We start from the raw sequence: 24,375 nt of genomic DNA, 5'->3' as shown, positions 1-24,375 counted from the left end.
TAAGCTTTTTGAACTAGCAACATTTGAATTCATAAAATCTTATGGTTGTTTTGCTTATTAAATGTATGCTATGTCATTATCTTTGGTTTTAAGTTAAAGTATTTATATGTCAATCATGTTTACATGTTTTTGGTATGGAAATGCCTGAGCTAGAAAATTGCACATTCACAAATCTGACCAGGATCTAAACCAAACAGTTGAGCTTAATCACTGTCTGGATAAAGCAATTTTAATAGAGCTTGTATGTTGATCGTTTCTGGCCTCTTTTTGAATAGATCCTATTGTCAGCCTCTAATTAGCCTTCCTTTTAAATTTCCATTAACTCAGTGTTAAAACAATTACCACACAGGCATCGGTGAAAAAAGAATTTTTGTGTCTCGAGCCCATTTTCATTATACAAGAAAAAAAATCAGGATGCCTATTAGAAAACTTGGACCTCAAAACACCACCTTAACAGCAAGAAGCAGACAATGTCTCAAACTTGACAAGCATACAAAATCATGGCAAAATCTAGACAAGTGTTATACAAAATGGGATTTAAAAACTTAGACAAAAATAGATTTGATATTTGAACCATTGAGCTCTTACAAGTTGATCAAACAATCAGTTGCCATTAAATGTATTCATAATAATAAAGCATCAATGTTATATTCATAGACAATTTTAACAAATATTATAGTACCTTAATGATTGTTGATGGTGCACTGTATCTTTTAAGAACTTGAGAACCTGAGCTCCACACCAAACTACAAAGAAAGAATAGAAAGGATTAGTAATAAGGATGTATTAGATGAAATAATAAACATGAAAAAGGATATCATACATTGAAGAAAGTGAGACTCACTGAGACACCAACAAGAGAACGACTTGATTGAATAGATCAGGATATTGCCACTAAAGACTAATTGCATTTGCATGAATCAAAGCATGTAGTACTACTACCAACTAATAATTCTCTATATGGTTTGCCAAAGTCCTCCAATGTCTAATCTCCTTAAAGAAGAAAGGTCTTGAATAACACAAGACTCAATAATGATTCAGTGTGTGTGGCTCCTTATTTAGAGGTGATTAGCAATGTGGCTATGTGCAGTCTGGTATCAAATAATAATAAGCCTTCAATTGTTGTAATTCCTCCTTGAACTTCTCCCTACAGAAATGCTTTATATTAGCATGCCTTGCAAATTTCTATTCACCCACCAATTGCTTTAGTTTATCAATTTTAAATTTTCCTAGGCAATGAAAATAAACTTTCAGCAGATTACAGTTTTTTCTTTGATTTGGATACTGAATTTCCACAAACAAATTCATCAGTTAGTTTACAGCCTCCTCAGTAAGATCAGTCTCCTGAACCACTGGATTATCATTGTTGGGTTCTGTGATTTCCTCACCAATGTTGTGCATACCCAAAATTCCCATGACTCTCAACAGCTGTAAAAATATAAAACTTGTCCAGTCTTTTATCCTTGCCACTGAAAAAAAATTTGATGCTTCACTTGATGGGTACAAATTTTACATTTCAATGTTTCTGACTAAGCAGCTTCCCTTCAATTTGAATAAATCAGGATACTACTGTCTCGCAACAAAATCAGCGTGCCCTTGCTATCACTGCAAGACTATTTTCTATTACTGCAAACTCATTTTCTAACACTGCAAATGCTTCTCCAAGTTGTTCTATATGTTGTTACATAGTATGTTGTATATGTGCTATTGTTCGTGCATGTGCCCTTGTGTAGTCTGCTTGGATGCTTCCGACATTGTAGCACCGATTCGTTTTGGTCCCCATGTTGCAGGTTCCTCTATTTTGTTGTAGTTCTAGTTCCTTTGGGGAATGATAACATTTCAATCTTGATATAATATTACATATTATCACATGATCATATCGACCCCAAAGTTCGTAGACCCCTTCATGCTCTATTTTTGTCATGTGCTTATTTCCCTTGAAATGTTCTATCTTGGGTGCATTTTGTTTACCACCTACGGTAAACTGGTTTAATTCATGCTGTGATACTTAAAAGAAAGTATAACACAGAAGCAATTGCAAATGTTTCAAGAAACTACAAATGTATATTCTATTAATGCCTTCAAGTATATCACATAACAATACAAGACAAGATCAGAACCAAGATGAGATGCCTTTCTCGTTTATGACAAAGCATACATATACTACTTGAAGGGTTGTGACTCAACTATCGCATCATAACAGATTTCCCTTCAGTTACTAACTATTTCCTAACAACATATTTAACTATTCCTGAGAGATAATACAGCTTTACAGACAACATCAGCCCCCCAAAAAAGAAAGTCGTCTTCTAACGACATAGAACAAAATGGAGACAATACTTTTGACTATATACACATCACAGAATAAAAACTAAGAGCAAGGGGGCTGCAGGAGCATCCTTGAAGGTGTTGGTCGCAATGTCACTAAAGGAGTCACTTAGACCCGCAACTCATGCACTTCTTGGGTCTTCACCTTCAAATCTCATTTTGCCTGTGCCTATGTCTCCAACGTTGTCTTCAACATCATAGCAAAATCTACTAGCTCAGTCTCCATCACCTCGTACTTCTCCTTTGCAAGTGGTGAAGGCAGTAAGGCACCCTACTCTCATTAACGACAACAAATGCTCCAACTCCCGAAAAACATCTAAAGTTTGGGCCTGTACAGAGACCACCACCTAGCGGCCTTGAGCTACCACATCTCCCAAGTACACCTCCACTGCCTAACGGCCTCAAGTCACCATATCTGCTAGGTACACCTCTCTATCCTCATTAGGTATGTCTCTGGATGACTTTGTGGTTGGTTACCCCTGTGCACTCAATACTGGAGTCTACATGGCCTCCACTGTGGCCTAAAAGGACTCTACTGCAGCTAGCCTCTCATCCATCTCAACTGGATGATGTTCTTTGTTCTCTGCATCAACTACCTACCTAACTCCATGACCTCGAGAGGAGGTGTGCCTCTCATAGGTGAAAGTATGGTAGATCCAAGTGTGACTGGTGTGAGATTGAACTATTGGGTCAAGTAGGTACCCATACCCTCCAACCGTCTTTGGTTGGGTACCACTTAAACCATGGATCCTCTCTAGTTGGCTTAGCTAGCAATGCAGCATCCACCGTCACCGCTACATCAGACCCAACCACCTTCAATCTAATCTACGGCTCCTCGTGTGTATTGTTGCCCTGTATCTCTGGTGTCCGATTAGGTATCTCCAATACCTTCTCAGACACAACTCTAGGTGGTGATGTGTGGGACTGTCTCTCTCTGGAATCACTACCACTAGACTTGGACAAATTGCCTTAGGAATAGCCATAGGAGCTCTCTCTACCACCACTATGAATGGAGACATGTTTATGGGTGCCTTAACCTGTCTGAAAGCAAGGATAGGTGTTGTGCTAATAGCAGTCAAATGTGTTGTAGTAGGCAGGAGAGGTCGTGCAAATAATACAATTGTCAAAGTGACTACCTCTACCTCGTCCTCCTCGACCATCTGAGTGCTAACTCCCTTGTCTGTGTCACTATCACTCTATGAGGTATCCTATCAACCACTATCTGTCTCTCCGTGCTCAAATGGTAAACTTGTCTCCTGCCACGACCTTTTGTCCCATGGATGTATCCAAGTAATGCCAACACATGATTGGGGGTTCACCTGGCGCCAAGTGTCCTAGTTTAACCTCCAATCTGTCTATTGGAATTTGCTTAAGCATAGCATCCAAGAACAATCCAATCGCATAGTACGACATGTAGAAAGTTCTATGTTGTAATGTCATCAATTCATACATCCACTCTGAAAGTAACTCGGCCCAATCAAAAACCTTACCAACAATCCGTTCATGAGTGCAATTTGTCGAAAAGCTATGTCAAAGGCACGACTTGATCTAGTAAGCCTACTTTTTACCAAGTCCATTAGGCATCACCAATGTCCCTCTTGGATGAAAGATTTCTTTACTCCCCTTCCCTTGGAGGTCTTCATTAAAGAATCTATCTCTATTGATGTGAGGTCTATACATACCATTCTGATATAGAATTCCTTTACCCCTTGCTTATCTTCTTGGCCTTCAACTCAAATTCATGTCCCCACCCTAGTATACCAAATACCCTGCGTGAACTCAGCTACAATGAAAGAAATCTCTACATCACATCCAAGATAGGGGATTGTACTAGACTTGGAGTGCCTAGCAAAAGCCTCAAATATAGCGCACAAGAAACCTTCAAAAAAATTGATACAGAAGACAAGCATTTGGATTGCCCATTGCACTTGTGCACTCCACAGACTATCCTTTACGAGATCATTCTCAGGCGTCTCTTGCCACCATTTGTGACATTCCATCCCATTCAAACCCTAAAAGGGTATAGTTTGAGGCATGATCTAACCATTTGACAAGATTGCAAGCATCATTGTACATTCGGTCTTATCTTCTATTTCTTCCTAGTGTCAATCCTTCCTGCAACTCGCACTCCTGAAGGCAAAACCTGTACATTCCATATTGCTACTAGAACCAAAGCTACTTGACAATGTCTATAATTTCATTTTCCAAATTCTCTTTCCTGTCGAATTCATAATGATTTCTTACTTTGTTGTTTTATGCAAACAAAATAGTCAGGGTTTGCGTGAGTCGTTTCTCCTCCTTTGGTATTTGTACGACTTCCAATCTTTAGCTACACCTAAAAACTTCCTCCTTCAACTATGCCTAACCTTTTCCCTTTGTTGTATGACATTACATGTATCCTTGTCTATGCCTCAAGCGGTCTTCAAAGCTCAATGGTTTCATGTGTGAATATTTGTGTAACAGCCATAAGTGGATGTGTCCTCTATGCAGCTTGTATGAAATGAATTCCCTTCGCTGTTGATGTCCTATCTTGATGCACGTTCCTCCTTAAAACTCCCCAATGATTGAGTGTCGTCGAGGGTTTGGGCTTTTGTTCACTATGCTTTGATCTCCCCTCAATCTTCCCAAGTCTATGAATGAGGCTCGAAGGATGTCATTCACATGTCGCTAATTCGTCTTTAATGGGATCGACTCTGTGTTTCTCTTTAGCTTCTTGTGTTGCTCTTCCTTAGCGTCTTATCTCACCACATGGTGAATTTCGGCTTCTATCTTACACCTCCAATCGTTGTACGATGCTTGTTAAATGTGTCTTTCACATAGTCTATATTGTCACACTAATATTATTTCCTTTTTAAAAAAATTATTTCTCTAATATTATTATTGTAGGGAATTCTTAAATATCCTAAGTGTTACTTTTTAATCCTTCATACAAAAGATTCGTTAAACCTCTCTATAGTTCTTTTAAAATTTAATTTATATTTTAATCATTATCTCTTTTGAAATTTAGAATATATCTCTTTTAAAATTTAAAAATTTATTCTAAAAATTTATCTCTTTTAAAAAGAAAATCTATGAGATTTTAAAAAAAATATTCCCATTCTTTCCCTACCTTCATTCAGTTTTTTTTTAGTATCTGTCCTTATTATATCTATAGATCGATTGTTGTTTCTAAAAAATCTCATTCTTTTTAGTTTTTAAAAAAGGAACTCTAATTAGAAACCCTAATTAGATATTCTTGCTGAGATTTTTTTCTTGAACGCCTTTCAAAGACGCTATCAACATTGTATGTAGCTGCTCTTTGATTTCCACTGCATCACCAAGCCGCACAGTCTTATCACCAGCGGTAGTCGCAGCCAGAACTCGCTCCCTCCATCCATTGTCTCTTTGCCTCTATGATTGCGAAGTTCATACTGCTCAAATTTCGTGTCTATCGGCCCTCCCAACCTGCTCGTGACCGTCCTCATCGAAGGATAAGCGATTCCAGCAGATTCTATGTAGCGGCTTTGTGATGGTGTAGCGGCAGATTCTATATAAGTGTCTCCCAACCGCTTATCACTTTCCTAGTATCACTTTCCGCTTCTTTATCTGCTGTGAGTAGCGGCTTCCTTGATCAGCGGCGCTGTAATCTTCTCATCGAGGTTCATTGCTATATCCACACAGCTGAGAATCCACTCCATTCTCCGTTTTACATAACGGATCCCTGTTGCACGTTTTGCTATATGATAGTAAAAAAACCCTTACCCTCAATATTCCCATTTTGCTTGGAAACGTGGCACCACTTCTCTCCTGAACGCCCATGCTTACTGATTCCTGAAGGTCGGTTCTGAATCCATGCAGTAGTCACGCTCCTACCTGAGTTAATGCATGTGACGCTTTTTGATACGTGTCACTTTCATTATCATTTTTCCTGCAGATACGTTTTTAACTTTGTTCCAAGTGTTGCATCTTAAACGTTTTGGATGCTATTTTTATCAAATCGCCTTTTACGTTATCATTAGAAGCGTTTGAAATTTCGTTTCCTTCTTGCATGCAATTGTGTTGCATTCAATCATTGTTTTTATTTGGCATATCATTAGGTATCATTAATATAGGCATCCTAAATATAGAGAATTAGATTCGTTGTCCTTTTTAGGCTATTATCATTCTAATAACGCTTCTGCAGGATTCTTTTTCAGGTTTATCCTTGTACTAACATTTTGTTGCAGAATTATTTTTTTTGTTTTTTGTTGTTCAGTTCCATCATCACGTTTTTTATTCAAGTTAACGTATAAGTCATATTTCTATTAGGGGGGGCATTTTTATTCATAAAAATGTCAACCTTAATTCCAGAAATAAAACTTAGTTATTCTAATTATCATTCCTGGAAAACTCATATCTCATTCATTTTTCGTTTTAAACACCTCTTCGAAATAGCCACTGATCCTTCTCTTGAACCTGGTGCAGCGGCTACCCAAGACAAAAAAGATACTTGGAAATCTAAAAATGAAGAAGCTTTAGGTTTAATTGGTATTTCCATTATTCCAGATTTATATGTGTTAATTGCTCACTGTTCTAAAGCTCATGATGCCTGGTCAATCTTGCAAACCAAGTATGACAGTGGAGATGAATACCGCAAAATACAGTTGCAGGATCAACTTGAAGATCTCAGGTATGCAGATTTTAAGAGTATGGATGAATTTCTGTTAAAATTTGATTCTCTTAAAAGCCAAATTATTGCCTTAGGTATTCAATTAGAAGACATTCGTTTAATTCATCTTATTCTTAAAAAGTGTCTTCCTAGACAGTTTCAACAGTTTATAACTAATATTCATGCACAGCTTGCTATTCCTACTTTAACTTCTCAGTTAACTTATGTTATTTTTCAAACTTTACTAAGACAGGAAGAAGCTAAGCTAATTCAGTTTGGTACCCTTAAATCAACTGAACATGCATTTGTGTCTCGAAATTCAAATAATAATTTTCGTTCCAATAATAATAATAACAACAAACAATATAATACTAATTCAAATAATTCCAACAATAAATTTCATGCGAAATATAATAATAATAACAATCATCATAATAACAATCGTAATACCAATAATCAAAGGAATCATTCCAATTCCAAACCTCATTGTTCTTATTGTGGCAAAGATGGTCATATTGTCAATAACTGTTTTAAAAAGCAAAATGATAAAAAACCTATAAACAACAATAACAATAATCAAAAATCCAATCACAAAAAAGGTAACTCTACTGGTTCTAATTCTCGTCATGCTTTTACTTGTAGCTTTAATCTTTGTAGAACTTTAGAATGGATTGTTGACAGTGGTGCATCACAACATGTAAATTCTCATAAAGAAATTTTTGATTCTCTACAACCTGATATTGCTAACATTCCTATTCAGTTAGCTAATAATCAGACTTGTAAAGTTGAAGGTTTACGTGATGTAACTATTCCTAATGGTATATTGCATGATGTATTATATGTACCTGATTTGAAAACTAATTTGCTTTCTGTTTCACAGTTATGTCAGGACTATAAAGTTGAATTCTACAAAGATACATGTTATGTCATAGATCCTCAAACTCAAAAAGTGATTGCTCATGCTAAAATGGATAATTACAATTTGTTTAAATTCCATGAATTTGCTAGTTCACAATATTCGTTACATACTTCTATTGATTTCAATATATGGCATGAAAGACTTGGCCATTTAAATTCAGATTATATTACTTTCATGCAAAAGCACAATATGGTTGATGGCTTGCCTCACATTATTCCTTCTAAGATTGCCTGTACAGGTTGTATGAGTGGTAAGATGCATAGGGAGCCCTTTCCAAGTGGAAAATCATGGCGGGCAACTCATAAGTTGCATCTTGTCCATAGTGACCTATTGGGCCCCATGGAGAATAACTCCATCCAAGGTTCTCGGTATGCACTTACCTTTGTTGATGATTTTTCTAGACGAACTTGGATCTATTTTTTGCATAGCAAGGATCAAGTTCTTGATATATTCATTGAATTTCAGTTATATGTTGAAAGGCAATCTGGTTTTAAACTTAAAATTCTCAGAACTGATAATGGAAAGGAATATGTGAATAATGCTTTTCACTCTTATTTGAAATCATGTGGAATTAAACACGAGCTTACTATTCCTTATACACCACAACAAAATGGTGTGGCGGAAAGAAAGCATCGGACCATTGTTGAAATGGCTAGAAGCATGTTGCATGCTAAGAATCTGCATTATAAATTTTGGGCTGAAGCCATGTTTTGTGCAACTTATATTCTTAATAGGACTCCTACCAAAGCTCTCAAGGTTATTACTCCAGAAGAGGCTTGGTCTGGTAGGAAACCTAATTTACATCATTTGCAGATTTTTGGATCTATTGCTTATGTTCATACTCCTAAACAGAAAAGGCATAAATTAGATGCTAAGTCATCTCCTTATATGTTTGTTAATTATGATGAAAACACTAAAGGTTATCGTGTTTATGATTCCACTACTAACAAAGTTCAAGTTGCTAGAGATGTTTGTATTGCAGAAAATGGAGTCCATGACTGTTTTACTACACATGATGGAGAATTCAGTGGCACTAAAATTGTGTTGGTGGAGGACCAACCTCCTTCTCTTAACCCTACTCCTCCTCTTAACCCTTCAACTCAAGTACCACCTATTATTTCTGCTCCTACAAGTCATGATATTCAAGTAGCTACTAATGATGCTTTTATTGCTAATGATTCTTCCTCTAGTGATAATTCCATTGCAACTAAACGTAAACCTAAATGGGCTCAAAACTTAATCAATGAAGGTGATGACTACATTTCTAGATTTGGTGGAATTAAACATAGAAGGATTAATTATTGTAATTATGCTTCGATGACTACTATTATGAATTCTAACGATCCTAAGTCTTTTGATCAAGCTAACTCTCAACCTCATTGGCAGAAAGCCATGCAAGAGGAATATGATTCTTTAATTGCTAATCAAACTTGGGACTTAGTCAAGTTACCTTATGGCAAGAATATAGTTTCATGTAAATGGTTATACAAAACAAAATTGAATACTAATAATGAAATTAGTAAATTTAAGGCTAGACTAGTTGCTAGAGGTTTTTCACAAATTGAAGGATTAGACTATAATGAAACTTTTGCTCTTGTTGCTAAAATGCCTACTATCAATTTAGTTCTTGCTTTAGCATCTAAAATGAATTGGCCCATTCATCAAATGGATGTTAAAAGTGCCTTCTTAAATAGTGATTTACATGAAGAAATCTATATGGCTCAACCTCCTGGATTTGTTAAGAAAGGTAGTGAAAATCTAGTTTGCAAATTGAACAAATCTATTTATGGTCTTAAACAATCACCTAGAGAATGGTATTCTAAAATTAATTCTTTCTTTATTTCTCAAGGTTTTGCTAGAAGTAAGAATGATCCTAATTTGTATATTAAACATACTAACGATGATATTATCATTGTTATTGTTTATGTAGATGATTTAATTCTCACTTCTAGTTCAGACGCTTTGATTTCTGATATCAAGTTCCAACTTAAACAGAAATTTCAGATGACTGATTTAGGTATCTTACATTACTTCTTAGGTATGCAAATTTGCCAAACTCCTAAGGGTATCTTTCTTTCTCAAAGCAAGTATGCTTATGATCTTTTAGAAAAATTTAAGATGAATGATTCTAACCATGTTTCAATTCCATGTGAATTAGGAACTAAATTAATGGCTGATATGAATACTCCTTTTGTTGATGAAACTTTGTATAGACAGTTGGTAGGAAGTTTAAATTATTTAACTCTTACTAGACCTGATATTGCTTATAGTGTTGGTTTTGTTTCTCGATTTATGTCTAAACCTCAACAAACTCATTTTAAAGTTGCTAAACGAATCTTAAGGTACATTAAAGGAACTATTAATATGGGATTATTCTATGATGCCAATTCTGAATTTATTTTACATGGCTATACTGATTCTGATCTAGGTGGAGATCCCAATGATGGGAAATCCACTTGTGGTTATTGTTTCTTTGTTGGTTCAGGTGCAATTTCTTGGAAAAGCAAAAAAGAACACTCTATTTCCCTTTGCTCAACTGACGTTGAATACACAGGTTGTACCAATGCAGCTAAGGAAGCTTTATGGATTAGAAGACTTCTTGACGATTTGGGTCTACCTCAACAATCACCTACCCCTATACATTGTGACAATCAAAGTGCTATTGCCTTGGCAAAGAATCCAGTTTTTCATGCACAAACCAAACATATTTCACTTCAACATCACTTCATTCGAGAACAAGTTGAAGACAAGCAAATTACTCTTCTTTATTGTAAAGGAGAAGATCAAGTGGCTGATATTTTAACCAAACCACTTTCTAAAGAGAGATTTCAGTTCCATTGTAAAAATTTGGGTTTACAACCCGTTGATGTAAACTCCCCATGTAAAGATTAAGGGGGGGTGTTAGAAAGGTTAATCTTTCCTTGGATGTATTAATTGGGATATTCCAAGGATCCCTAAATGTAGTTTGTCCTATTGTACACATGTGGAGGACATGTCATTGTTTGTCCTTTATTCCACATGTAAGGACAACTCTTTTTTATTCCTTTATTTAGTTTATCCTCCTTAAGAGGATTGTGACACTTTGCACACACCTATTATGAATGTGGCATTCATAGAAATGGGAGTTACAAATGCAACTCCTTTCTCATCTCTATATAAGAGATGCTCCTCCTTCTTTCTTCTTCACTCTTAGCTCTTGATGTTATTGTATTGAGCTATTTTGCTCCAACACTCTCTCTCGCTCTTCTCTAGGCATTTGCCTTCATTCATAATACTCACAAGGGGTTTTCTTTGCTTTCCCCTTATAAATCCTTGTCTCCATTGTTGAACCATCTTGGTGTATGCTCTTGGATTTTGCTTATCTTATGGTAACATTGTTTCACACTTAACTTACTTGGATTGTTTCTCGTTCCTTGCTCAATCTTATCATTTCTTACAGATCTCCCCCTTCCGATATGCTTATGTCCTTATGTATTTCACATAGTCAATATTACAAAGGTTATACAATCATCTTATTTTACGCCTTTGCTCAACCTTACTTTTGCATTCTTTGCATTGTCTATATGATGTTTAAGACTCTCCGTACAATATGATAGTTTCCTTGAGAAAAAAATTTCAATTTTTTTTGCCCAAGTCTAAGTTAATTCACCTCTCTAGGCATGAGCCATTACCTCTTGGACCCTCTTGCCTCCCATGGTAAATTTTCAACTTTGAACCATTGACGGGGTACACTATTTCCTTCTTGTCTAAAGTCAATAATTTAACTACTCCATTGTCGCCAATTTCCTACACCTTGTATGGCCCAAGCCACTTTACTTTAAATTTGTCTGGCTTGATCTTGTTGCGTCCATTATGTTTCAACACTAGTTGTCCAAGAGTGAATCTCATTCCCTTGAGGTGCTTGTCATGCCACACCTTTCGCCATTGTTGTGCTATTTCAATTGTCACAATGTCATAAGACATCGTTCATCCAATTTGTTGAGATTATATAGTCTCTCTGTAACTCTCCATATCTCTCAACTTGTTCTCAATAGCAATTCTTCAGACTAGGTACCATGAACTCGCTTGGTACAACGGCCTCTTGTCTGTACACCAACTAAAAGGGTGTGTGTTCCGTAGTGATCTTGTAAGTGGTGTGATAAGCCCACAGTACAAATGAGAACCTTTCTTCCCAATCCTCCTTATTGATTTCGCATGACGTATATCGCACACCAATATCTTGTTGATGGCTTCGACCTCCCCATTAACTCTCGAGTAGTAAGGGCTTGAAAAAGAATGAAAAATCTTGAATTTTGTGGTGAGTAATTTTATCACATGGTTGACGAAACATCCGCCTCGATCACTCGTAATGGGGATGGGTATGTTGTATCGTGTGATTATTTGTTCACATATAAATCTCATCGTACTCAAGGCTGAGTTATCCAAGAGAGCTTGTGCTTCAACCCACTTCAAAAGGTTTATGTTGCTACAACAATATACCTACAATGTTGTGCTCTGCTTGCCTTGAGTAACCCCACAAAATCCAATCCCCATCAGTCAAACAACTCTTGTGCAATGGAGGGGTTCAGAGGCATGAAGTCTCTCTTAAGGGGCTTCCTTGCTTTCTAACATGTATCACAACTCACCACCTATTCCTTGCATCGTTGTAAACTGTTGACCACCACAATCCTGCTAGTAACACTTTTTGTGTCGTTGTATCTAGTCCCATGTGTCCTCCAGCAGGATCTTCATATGCTTCCCTCAATACGCTCAAGACTTCCTCCTCGGTAAAGCATCAACAAAGGACTTGGTTAGGTCGCATCTTGTATAACAATCCATTAATCAGCAGGAACATTGTGCTCCTCAACACCAACTTCATTCTCTCCCCCGGTTGCATCTCCTAAGGGAACTACCCTGTTGAGAGGTATACTTCAACACTTGTGTACCAAGACAGTAGTACTGTGATTCTAAATAGGTGTGCATCTGGGAAGTCGTCATTTACACCTTCGGGTGGCTCTCCAAATTTGATTCTCAATAAGTGAACCGTGCTAATATGGCTCTTCCCGAGTCATACTACGATGCTAAATGTAAGCTCGTGTACTAGACGTAGCCATCTACTTACCCACTCTTGAATGTTTGGTTTATTTATATGTACGCTTCCGTTAAAATCATAGTGGAAACGTTTCAATGGATGCATGTACGTTATCATTAAAGTCAATGCTCTCGTTAAGGCATTTGCAATCACCTTAACGTGGGGGCATACACTCTGCTCACTTGTGCACACACACACTTTGATGGTTTGGTTTCCACTATTGAACTACTGGCAGTTCATGGGGCTCGATGTTTCTCATTCTTTTTGGATCTCTTTGGACTACTAACAGTCTAGGAGGCCCGATCCTTTTTTTCATCCCTCTTTTGATTTCTAACAGTCTAGGAGGCCTGATTGTTGTTTGATCCTTTTTTGGAGCATTAACCGTCTAGGAAGCCTAATCTTGTTTCCAATCCCTTAAGGACATACACATCCTTATGCCTTGGTTATTTTTTTATTCTTCTTTTGGGATATGGAGTTTCCTTGAGGATGAATATTTTCGATGAATTGACTAGCATGCCACACACACTTAGTAGACCATTCAATTCACATCTTTGATGAGTTGACTAGCATGCCACGCACACTTGCTACAGCATTCAACGCCATCTTCTGTTGCAACACACCTTTCTTTTTTTTATAGTTCACAATAAGGAACACAAACCTTATTAGGTGAGTTGGCTACACTTTTTCTTGTCAAAAATATCTTTCTTGTAGTGATTCTAGATATGATGAAGACTAAGTTTGTTGGGAGATTGATGGTTTCTTTGTCTTCTTAGTCATGATAAGATCAGCTTTTTCTTTTGATCTACTATACTATGGGTTTGATGCAACACATATTCCCACTAAAGTGGGGGCTAAATGTACCTTCTTAAAATGGAAGCACCCTATCATTTAAGACCTTTTAGCTCTCATCCTTTAGTAACCTTATGCTCCATGGATAGATTCATGCTCAATCAACTCTTTCTCCTATTCTAAACACATAATGAATAAAGGGAAAGAACATCCTATAGAGACTCCTTGTTATACATCTTTGAAAGAGCATAAGCACCCCTACATCCATTTGGGTGGTGCTAGTCAACTTTGGGTCCATTTGAGGGTAATAAGGATGCTGAAATTTTTGCTAAGTATCGAAATCTGAAGGGAAAATTTCCAGTCAGCTATCTCTTTTAGAGATACTTGGAGGTCGCCAAACACAAAAATCCAAAGCAGAAACAGTGGAACCAAGGGAAGAGTATTATGGGATATAAAAAAAGTTGGGATGTCTATCCTTGCAAACTTTGAATGGATCATCTGAGGGTACAGCTAAAGCTTAAATTTAAAAATTGGAGACTTACCATGCCCAGAATATGAAGCCAAAAGAGGCTATCAAATTTGCTATCCTTCACCTTGAAGGAGCTGGAAGTGAATGGTGGTATCATGGTAAAGTGACAGGATCACGGTGAAATAGTTTTTTTATGACCATTTTTGCAGTACATTGATAGAGCAGTTTGACCACAAGGATTCAGAGGCACACTCTAGAGAAATGGCTCAGTTGAGACAGGTTGGGTCACTCGATGCATACAATTCATAGTTTCAACAATTTTCATTATTTCAGCAATGGTTTCTGATGTGACTGAGAAGAATTCGACTTCTTTGTTCATAAAAGGTTTGTCACAACCTCTCAAGGATTGGGTCATAACTTTTGATCCGCCATCTTTACAAAATGCTATTAAGCGTTTCAGATAGATGGAGCTATCTACACCACAAGCTAGGTTTCCTAACAAATTCCTGCAGAGACTCTTTTTTTTGTTTTCTTCCTGTAGAGACTCTTATTACAAAGTTTGCAACAAAGGAAGGACAAGAAACCAGAATAAACTAGACCAGAGGGTGAGATGTTTAAGCTAATTTGGTGGTGCACCTGGTGATTCGAGGAGCACAAGTACAAAAATTAAAATGTACAACACGGATTGGCCCAACGAAATCCCGTCAAAAAGTAGGTACGGTAAATAAAACATATATGAGATTATATGTATTTGCGTTCCTTTAGAAACATTCATTGTCTAAAAACTATGTATTGCCCAATGATAGAACCTAGGACCTCCCAGGTGCACTTCGAGAGATTTACCACTGAGCTCTTGGCTCTCATTATATCGGCATGCTGCTTGAATCCTCTACGAAAACATAAAATACAGAAAAATGGATCAAACAAAGTTGCTTCAAGATATATGTTCAAAAAATTCATCCACTAATTGATGCAACTGATTAAGTGACGTGAAGTAGAATAACTAGAGGAATAAATTGAAATTTTCATAACCGAAAGAATCGCCCGGTGTAATGGAGAGAGGACCAAAAGCAAGAAACCGCTTACTGTTTTCCACGAATAAAAAGTTCGTGGTCGCAGTCGTTGCAGGAAGCAGAGATGATGTCTTCTTTTGATCTAATAAGTTGTGAATCGAATAAAGAATACTTGTAATCTCCCTCCAAGGGCTTCCCATCGCCATTATCAGAGGCTTCGACGGTCAAGCCGAAGGGTTCGAATTGTTTGAGCACAGTTAGTCTGCGAACGCCTCCCATCTTTATTTTGCAAACACAAGTGCTTTCAAAAAGGATTAAAAATGCATATGAGTGGTTGCAGGAAACATCAGTTCGATATAAACCGCTTGAGATTCTCGCAGCGCTCAAACGGGAAAACCAGTAAGACGAAAAATTTCTGATAAACAGTATACAGGAAAAATGTAAAATGATTGGGAAGTATCTTTTAATGGAGTGAGCCCTGGTTTAGATTGAAAATGCAATTATTATCGAATGTCTCCGAAGAGAGAGAGAGATCGAACATGCAAAAACAAAGATTGGCTTGTGAAAATAATAAAAGTTTCTCAGAGGCGGGAGAATTAAAGAAAATGTTTTGCTAAACCGGTTTTAAATTAGTCAGAGGGTTTTTAATGCTTTTGGAATAGGAACCACGGCAAGCGAGAAAACGGTTAAATTGTCATCCACCCTCGACCTTTGTTTTACTTTCGATAATGCATAACTAGAATATAGTTTATCACTAGGTTGAAAGGGATAAGTGATAGAGTATTTAGTATTTTATGAATATTATCATGTCTGAAATTGCGTAGATCACTATAAGGTTCAACATTTTTTTCTTATGATTCATGGGATTTTTGGTCATGAAAGTGCTTCACAACAAATGTATTTTCCAACTCCTCAACTTATCTCTACTTATAAGATTTTCACAACATTTATATTTTCAACTTCCTAAGTTATCATTTTTATAAACCATGTATGATTTGACTAACTTTTGCATTTTAGGTGAGTTTTTGACACATTTTTGCAGTGGTGTAAAGCCTATTATAATTTTCTTGATTAAGTTATGGATGTGATTGTGTAAAATGAATTTATTAGCTATATTTTCCATTTTAATAATATTGATTAACTTATGGATATGATTGTGTAAAATAATTTTATTAGCAATATTTGGAAATATATTTTATGATTTGTCATAGTGTGAAAACTTTCAAAGATTAGGATTACTTTTTTAACTTTTTCATCCTATGATGAATTACCAAGTATGATTCCAAATCATTGATTATAATAAAAACAACAAAAGACAAACAAGTAAATGGCGTGCTAATGACTTGCATAATGTTTGTCTCTATGGCCTCAAAGGCCTTCAATTAAGCTTGTTGACATGTTGAGATAGGCTCGTGATGGGGCAACACCAAAAACCCTACAAGGGATGTTACCTTACCCTCCACTGAGTAAAAAGTTAGAACCAGCATTGAATTTGGTAAATCTTGTAACTATATTGTTGAATATTTTTCCAATAGAACATGTTTTAAAGGACACATTTATTTATTCGATCATTATGAATGGAACTATATTGTTTTCAATTCCTTTTATCTTTTTAACTTTATAAATTTTTAAGTTAAAATTGATTTTCCAATTCTTGAAAACATTTTTATTATATAATATTTATTCTTTCTTATAAAATATTAAGAGTGAACTTTTAAGTTGGTTAATAGTATTTATTTTGAACTTTTATAATAGATTTGTTTTGTATTTGTCCAAACACAGACTTAAGCAATGAAATATTTGAAATGCTTTTCTAAATAAATCACCTTAAATTATTAATATATTAAATTAATTTAAATTTGTATTTAAACTTTATTAGAGATTGATATTAATTTCAATTAAATTAATTTTAATAAACTAGTTATTTAATCTTTTATAATTAAAAAATTAAAATATATTTTTAAATGCTTGAGAATATTTCTGTTAATTTACTCGCAGATCCAGATCACTATGAAAGTCAACAAGGCGAAGTTTAAAAGATTACTTAAAGATGGCTATGTCACTTTCTTTTCTAATGAAGTGAAGCTTGGTTATCTTTGGAAGTTGCGCTTGGACAACATGCTCACTTTCAACTAAACTATCAACCACATCAGCATGGAGACTAAAAGAAACCCCCAGAACACTACTAGAGATATGCTCTACAGGCGTCAGCTAATCCAAGATCATAAGAACTTGGTTTGGATGGAAGGCACTAAAGGCTGGATTATGTGGGTGGATACCTTTGAGGAAGTGTTACATTAGTTGTTTTTCCTTCTTTTGCTCTGGTTATATGTAACTCTTGGTTATTTTGATGTATGAGGCTTGTCCTCTGAATTTTGGTGGCTCTTTGCTGCTCGGTGTTTTGTTGAACTCCTTATTTTTAATACAAAAATAATCATATAAAAAATAAATGATAAGTTACATGACGTTTAATTATTTTTGTTCAAAGCTTTCAATAGTAATTATATATATAATTTAAAATATTTTGAATTTTAGAAAAAATAACATTTTGAATCAATTAAATTTTAAATAAATATATTTATTCTAGATTATTGATGAAGTTGACTGAATTTTTTTTTAAATGGTATGATAATTTTATAAATTGTAAAAATTATCAATTCAAATCTAATAATAATAAGTAGGTTGAAAATAGGATATTTTTGTTTGGAATAAATTTTAAATAATGAATACATTAAGTTATCTAAATATATTTTTATTTGAATAATAGTAATTTTGTAGTTTAAATTAAATTATTGATAATATTTGAATTGCTCATATAAAAATTGAAATTAGATTATAAAATCTATTTTTAAAATATTAGAAAATGTTGAACATTTTTCTTGACCAATAGTCATTATTTTTACTATAGTTTTTAATTTTATATTTAAATTTTAAGATTTTTTAATTAATTTAAGTCATAAACCATCTTGAAATGTTCTACCCAAATTTTCAACAAAATTCCAAAAATATTCTACTTAAGCTCACGGACATTTTGTCAATCTTAATCTTTCATATAGACAATTGGTCAAATTTGAAGTCAGAAGAATATAAAGATCAAAGGAGCACGTAAAAGCAAAGAGAGAAGGAAGAATTATTTGGAGGATGCGAATGAAAAATATAATAACTCAAGTGAAACTAAGAGAACAATATTTTTCATGTCACATGGTAGGATAGACGTGTTTTATACTGGTTGATGATTTTTTCTAGTGGAAGTGGAACAAGAATAGAATCAATGATTTTGTCAAACAAAAAAATACTAGTTGAACAAGTCAAAAGAACCAACGATTTTGCTAGGCAAAAACCACGTGAGATAAAAAAAAAATACAACCAATTTGGACATGAGACATGGTTTGAGCGTGAGAAACTAAATTGCATTTATGGTAGGAGGTTCCCTTCGAAGGAGAAGCCTATCGTCTTAATTAGGTTTGTTGTTTTATTTAGTTGTGTTTCTTTAATTAAAGTACTTAAATTGTCCATTTTTTAAATATCCACATAACTATAATGGATGTCACCATATGTTAGGCACTCCATGACAAAATGTTGTTATATTTCCTCACATATTTTTCAAATATCTCATAAGAATGCTGGTCTTGTGGTTTGCATGAGGACAATATGAGAAACATTATTGAATTATTGTTATAAATTTTATTAGTATTTATCAAAGTGAAGTCTCCATTAAGCCTCTCGATCATCCAATCTCAAACTAATTATTAAAAACAAATAATTGATTAAAATTTATATTACTTTCTATATAAAGAGACAAAGTAGCTAAATTTATATCAAAATGTTAAGTATGCTTAAATGGGCCACAAATGGAGTAGGGGAAATCCACTAGCTAATATATATGTAGCCTTGTTTGACATTGTATTTCTCGTCTTTATTAGCAATCCAAATGAGCTTATCTTTGTTATTATTGAAGAAAAGTGACCTCAAATTAATGATAGATTCTATCATATGCCTTCGGTCATCAGGCAATGCAATAGAGGAAAGGTGCTTGCAAACACATTCTAAGTGGTAATCTTTACTTGTAACTACCATACACTCTGTCTCTAACACACTCACGATGTAGATTAGGCTTGTGTTCTTTTTTCCCATTCTCCATCACACGTCAAATGGTGAGAACCAGTGAGCTATAAATATTTTTGTGTTCATTCAATATTTTCTCTTATGTGTATTTTTTTCCTTATGGTCTCTCGTGGGTTTAATTTTTTTGATATGGCAGGCATTATTTTATGCTCATTTTGTTTTGACCAAACAATACTCTTGAATTTTTCTCACACAAACTTATTTTGTTTCATCATTGTTATATAGACATTCTCATAGCTTAACGTCCAATTTTTTCATCCATTTATCATTTGCTTCATCCACTGCTCTTTCTTCCACCAGTGTTTCCTTCGTGATCAATTTAGGCCAAATGTAATTTTCCATATTTTGAGTTGTCTTTAGGTAGCTTCAATAAAAACATTACTGGAGCCTCTTATAGGAAGATGTTGTTTTTGCCAATAAAATATCATTAGGGACAATGGTTTTAATTTTAAGATTGCAAGTATCTAATAAGTGTGCTAAGGGGTCTTAGAAGTTTGTTAACAAAGATGTTATGTTTGTGCACTCTATGAGGTCAATTAGTAGGTCATTTAGCAAACTATATTATTTGTTCAATAAAAAATTTAATGGAGAAGTGATAGCTTTTAAAAAATTGTACATGCACTTAAAAGGATTCAAACATGACTAAAACAAAATCTCTAAATAAAAAAGATAATTAAGCTCCATTACAATTCACCTCACATTGTGTTTACAAGAAAAAGAGAGGGAGATATAAGATAGAAAAAGGGAGAGATATATGGCGGAAGAAAGGGGATACGCATCAATCATCCAAATCTAATATTTTACAGCTTTCTTGCGACAAGGATTCAAACATTATAGGTGTTCAAGGAAATTCTTCATTGGAGATCAATGATTTAAGAAGTGAAGCAATTGAAGGAGTGTATTTAAGGTCTTTCATACCATTTTCAATATTAAAGATCTCCCTTTTATACATTTAAAATCCTTTGTTGCATCTTCTACATTCATCTCTGTAATACCTACATTCACTCCTAAGGTGAATTTCAAGCACATTCATTCATGAAGGTTATAGGCTTTGAAAAAAAAAGAGTACAAATTCAATTACTCATTTTCCTGAACTTCTGAAATCCAATATTACTTTTGTGATTAGGCGCAGTAGGATGAGGATAAATTTATCCACTATCCTAGAAATCTAACCATATCCTAAACTAGGACACATTTCTTCCCAATACCAAAAATTTGACTCTATCTTGGAGCTGAACAATTTATGGGTTTTGTAGATTTTGTAATTTCAAGTCTAAAATTTGAGTTTCATCAATTTTTGATATCATCTGACAATGTATTTACAAATGTGTATTCCTCAAATTAAGTTTTCTTCCCTTTTCTATTTCAATATATATTTATATTCAACTATATTTCTATTTGTGTTACATATCTACCTACATAAAAACATCTCTTTATGGAGGTGATGGAGAAGTAATTCCAAGTAATTCACTCCTTTTGTATAGGTTACAAATTGACTCTTTATCTTGTGTTATCCGGGCCTATATTAGGAGGTGAATCTTAATTTTTATCCTTCATCTTCGAATACAATAGGGGATTCATTCCCCCCTACACATTTTGGTGAACTTAACACATCCTCTCCTTTTTACTTTGGAGTTAGATCCCTTGATCTCTCTTATTTTGTATCATTTTCACCTATACATTTGGGTGAGTCCTACTTGTGACATTTCCACTATCGTTTGTTCACTATACATTTTTGTGAAGTCAACAAGTCTGCTTTTTTATTTTTGGAGTTAGATCTCATGATCTCTCTTGTTTCCTTCTTTGCATTGATTGTTTACCTTCTTTTGGTGAACCTGACATTTCCCTCTTTTGTGTGATTTTGGAGTTAGATCTACTTTGTATGCTATTGTTTGCACTAGTAATATTTAGATGTCCTTTTGCATTGTTTGCAAATTATAGATTTTATTTCATATATTTTCATTGTGAAAATATTTTAAAAAAATTGCATCTAGTTCATTTTTAGATCGTATTTCTTTTATAGTCATTGCATTTCCTTTCACTAGGGTTGTTATTTTTGTTTTCAAGTTCCATTCATGATCTTTAGGATGTTCCATTTTATGTATTTGATGAGAATTTAGTTTTTCCTTTTTATTGATTCTCATCTCCTTCTAAAGGCTTTTTCAAATATGACATCTATCAACATTTAGTGATTCATGATGTTCCTAACCTTGATAGTGTTGCTATTCAGGATGAGCCCTCGGATAGGAACATTGACTTCTCTCTCCCTCGTGAGACTTTTTTAGTCATGATTGTTCCTCCTACAATGTGTCCTTTCTTCCCTCCTTGGATGATTCAACTATTTGGGATGAACCCTTTAATAAGGATATGGATTACTCTCTTCCTCCTCACGCAACTTTTACACACTTAGATGATAACAATGTTATTTCTCCTAATGATCAACCACTTTGCATGCATCTTATTCCTTCTATACACGAGGCCTTTATGAGTCTTGTCTATCCTTCTCTTATGAGTACTTTAGAAATAGAAAACTACACCCTTGACTCTTCTTCCCATTCCTCTCAAGAGACATCTCAATTCAAATTGGACCTTGTTAAACTTGATGATCATCGTGACCTTGTTTTCACAAATATCACATTAGATCATAAGGACCTTAATCACATTGAACCTATGGGTGGCTTCTCAACTCTTCCAGATTCAATAACCTTAACTTTCACACCAACATTCTATAATGACACGTACATCCTTGAGTTTGTTAATCAAACACCTTTATTTAGTGAGTATATACATTTTGATCTAATTACACTTGAGAGATCTTCTTTTTCTATGCCTCATCCTTATTTTCAATCTACATAATTCATTGATTGTGCTATATTTTAGATGAATTGTAATGATGAATGATATCTTTTCCACGATCATTCTATTTGATACAACTACATCTCTATTGCGTTGTTCTTGACTATGTGACTTTATTAGCCTATCTTTGTAAGCTTATTGTTCTCCTTTGTGAGCAACATAATAGTCATTTCCCTTGTCTCCTCACTTTGGGGGCAAGGGCCCTTTTTCCCTTTTCTATGTATTTTGAACTGAATGAAGGATTTGAGCAATACGCAATACAAATCTACAATGCCTTCGAATACTTGCATGTAAAAACCTGTCACAGAGAAGAAAAAGACAAGAATAGGTAAGGGTTTGCTCTGAAAATATGCAAATTGTATTCTAAAAAATGAAAAAGATGCAAGATAATTACAAACAATATATCCTTATAGTAGAAGATCGAAACCCGAAAAGAGTAACCTAAAAGGTAAAAGCTATTTAATAATTACTGATTAATTATTAGACAAGAATGCATAAGTGCATAAAGTGAAATCTTAAGAAGGGAGAAAAGGTAATTTAATTAATGAAATTAAATTAACCTTTTTCTCTAAAACCCCCTTTAAGATGAGCAACAATGCAACTACAAACAATGCAAAAAGAGCAAGGAAACTACAATGCAACGAGGAAAGAAAATTTGGGTCCCGATAACAAGGCTTGATGAGGTACCAAAACACAATCAAGTCTCTATAAAATGGAGAAATAGAAAAAACCCAGTGGAAAAACTCTACTCCAAAAAGTGATAGAGAAGAATGCACAAATGAAACATCTCAAGAGAGAATCTCTCGAGACCATAAGTACAATGAAAACCTCCATAGCCCCCCCCCCCCACAAAAAAAAAAAAAAGGCAAAACTCCTATGTCGATGAACATACCAATGTGGCTCCAATCTAAAAGAAACAAAGGCAGTGGACAAGGATGATAAAACCCATGCATGTAAGGTGCAACTAGAAGTCCCAGGTGATGCTCAAAGGAGAAAGCACGAGAATCTTGAAATGGAATCTCCAATAGAGGTGGAATAACAGGTGTGTTGAATATGTCATCTGAGAGGAGATGTGTGTCCTCTAATGTAATGTCCCTTGTCCCATGGGTTGGGATATCCAGGAAACATTCTCAAAAACTTTTAACAAAGACTTCTTTTTAAGCAATATATGAGATTTGCACTGATCATATGCACAAAATATCTTCGACAATAAACTTCTATAATAATGAAAGCTTCTTGATTCAATGGGTGTGATGTCACCCAAATTAAGGGCTAAGTTTATTTAAGATCATTCATCCCTATATTTAAGTTAGGCCGTGTAAGATTAAGTTTGTATGAATATGGTTCCAATAAATAGTATCTATAGTGATATGATATGTGAAGCTAGTTGTAAGAGTAAATTTGTTATGATAGCCCATAATACTTTGGGGGGTTGGCTTGATTTACTTGTGCTATCTATAATTTTGATAATTTGATGCTCCTCCAATAATAATGTCCTTCTTTAAGACAATTTTGATGCCTCTCACCTTGTGTTTGAAACTTGTGTAGCAATTAAAAGATTAAGTAGAGTACTCCTACGAAGTACAACTTTAGATATTGGTTGGTATGGTTGAATCTATTGATTCTTGCAAATTCGTATATTCTTGCTATGATGTACAGCTGGTACTTGAACTAACTGGATTTATACTGGTATAAAGTTATAGGTATAATTTGTCATATTTACCCCATCCAAAAATAATCAACTATGTTATGAATTTAAGACCTCTTTACAGTGGATTCTTTGTAACTATATTCGGTGTTCTGGTTCACATCTTATTGTTGTTATTATGCCTTATGAATAACCTTCATAAATCTCAGTGGCACTGTTCGATGTCTGTCCTGTATACATATTGACTCTCATATGTTGCCTATGAATGTTTACTGGTAGAATATCATGGGTGTGATGTAATATTGAATACGGTGTATTTTGTTTTGATCTAGCTGTTGTGTATTCCCTTCTGTGTTTGCTAGATGTTGTCTGGACTTATCTGTGTGTTGCAAGTGCTTTATATAGATTGTCACTTCTCCTTATATGAGTTGTGTATGAAGGGTTGAGTCTTGTGAATAAAATGGAAGACTATGAATTCTTATATCTTGTTTGCTGATTGTTATCCATTTCATGTTCCTCCCTCCATATTC

General features: G+C 34.8%; 1 protein-coding gene across 2 annotated transcripts in view; it reads right to left on the bottom strand.

Annotated features, from left to right (window-relative positions):
- Nucleotides 1–15,683, bottom strand: part of EMB2771 (E3 ubiquitin ligase) — a 313,580-nt gene extending 297,897 nt beyond the window's left edge. The window contains exons 1-2 of one of the 2 annotated variants that reach the window (XR_016358446.1): nucleotides 15,290–15,630; nucleotides 683–746 (exon numbers count right to left, since the gene is read on the bottom strand). Coding sequence is in view for 1 of the 2 variants with exons in the window: in XM_089808665.1 (XP_089664791.1) it covers nucleotides 683–746; nucleotides 15,290–15,495 (270 nt within the window). In the remaining variant the exon portion in view is untranslated. Of the gene's footprint in view, nucleotides 1–682; nucleotides 747–15,289 lie in introns of both variants that reach the window. The other variant, XM_089808665.1, reaches the window with a different exon arrangement.
- Between the last annotated feature and the right edge of the window lie 8,692 nt (nucleotides 15,684–24,375).

This window comes from Cupressus sempervirens, chromosome 11 (genome assembly GCF_028749045.1).
Source record: "Cupressus sempervirens isolate cs-2001-9-10 chromosome 11, ASM2874904v1, whole genome shotgun sequence".
NCBI classification, from domain to species: domain Eukaryota; kingdom Viridiplantae; phylum Streptophyta; class Pinopsida; order Cupressales; family Cupressaceae; genus Cupressus; species Cupressus sempervirens.
Note: the sequence above shows the minus strand (reverse complement) of the source record. Positions and strands in the feature narration are given on the sequence as shown.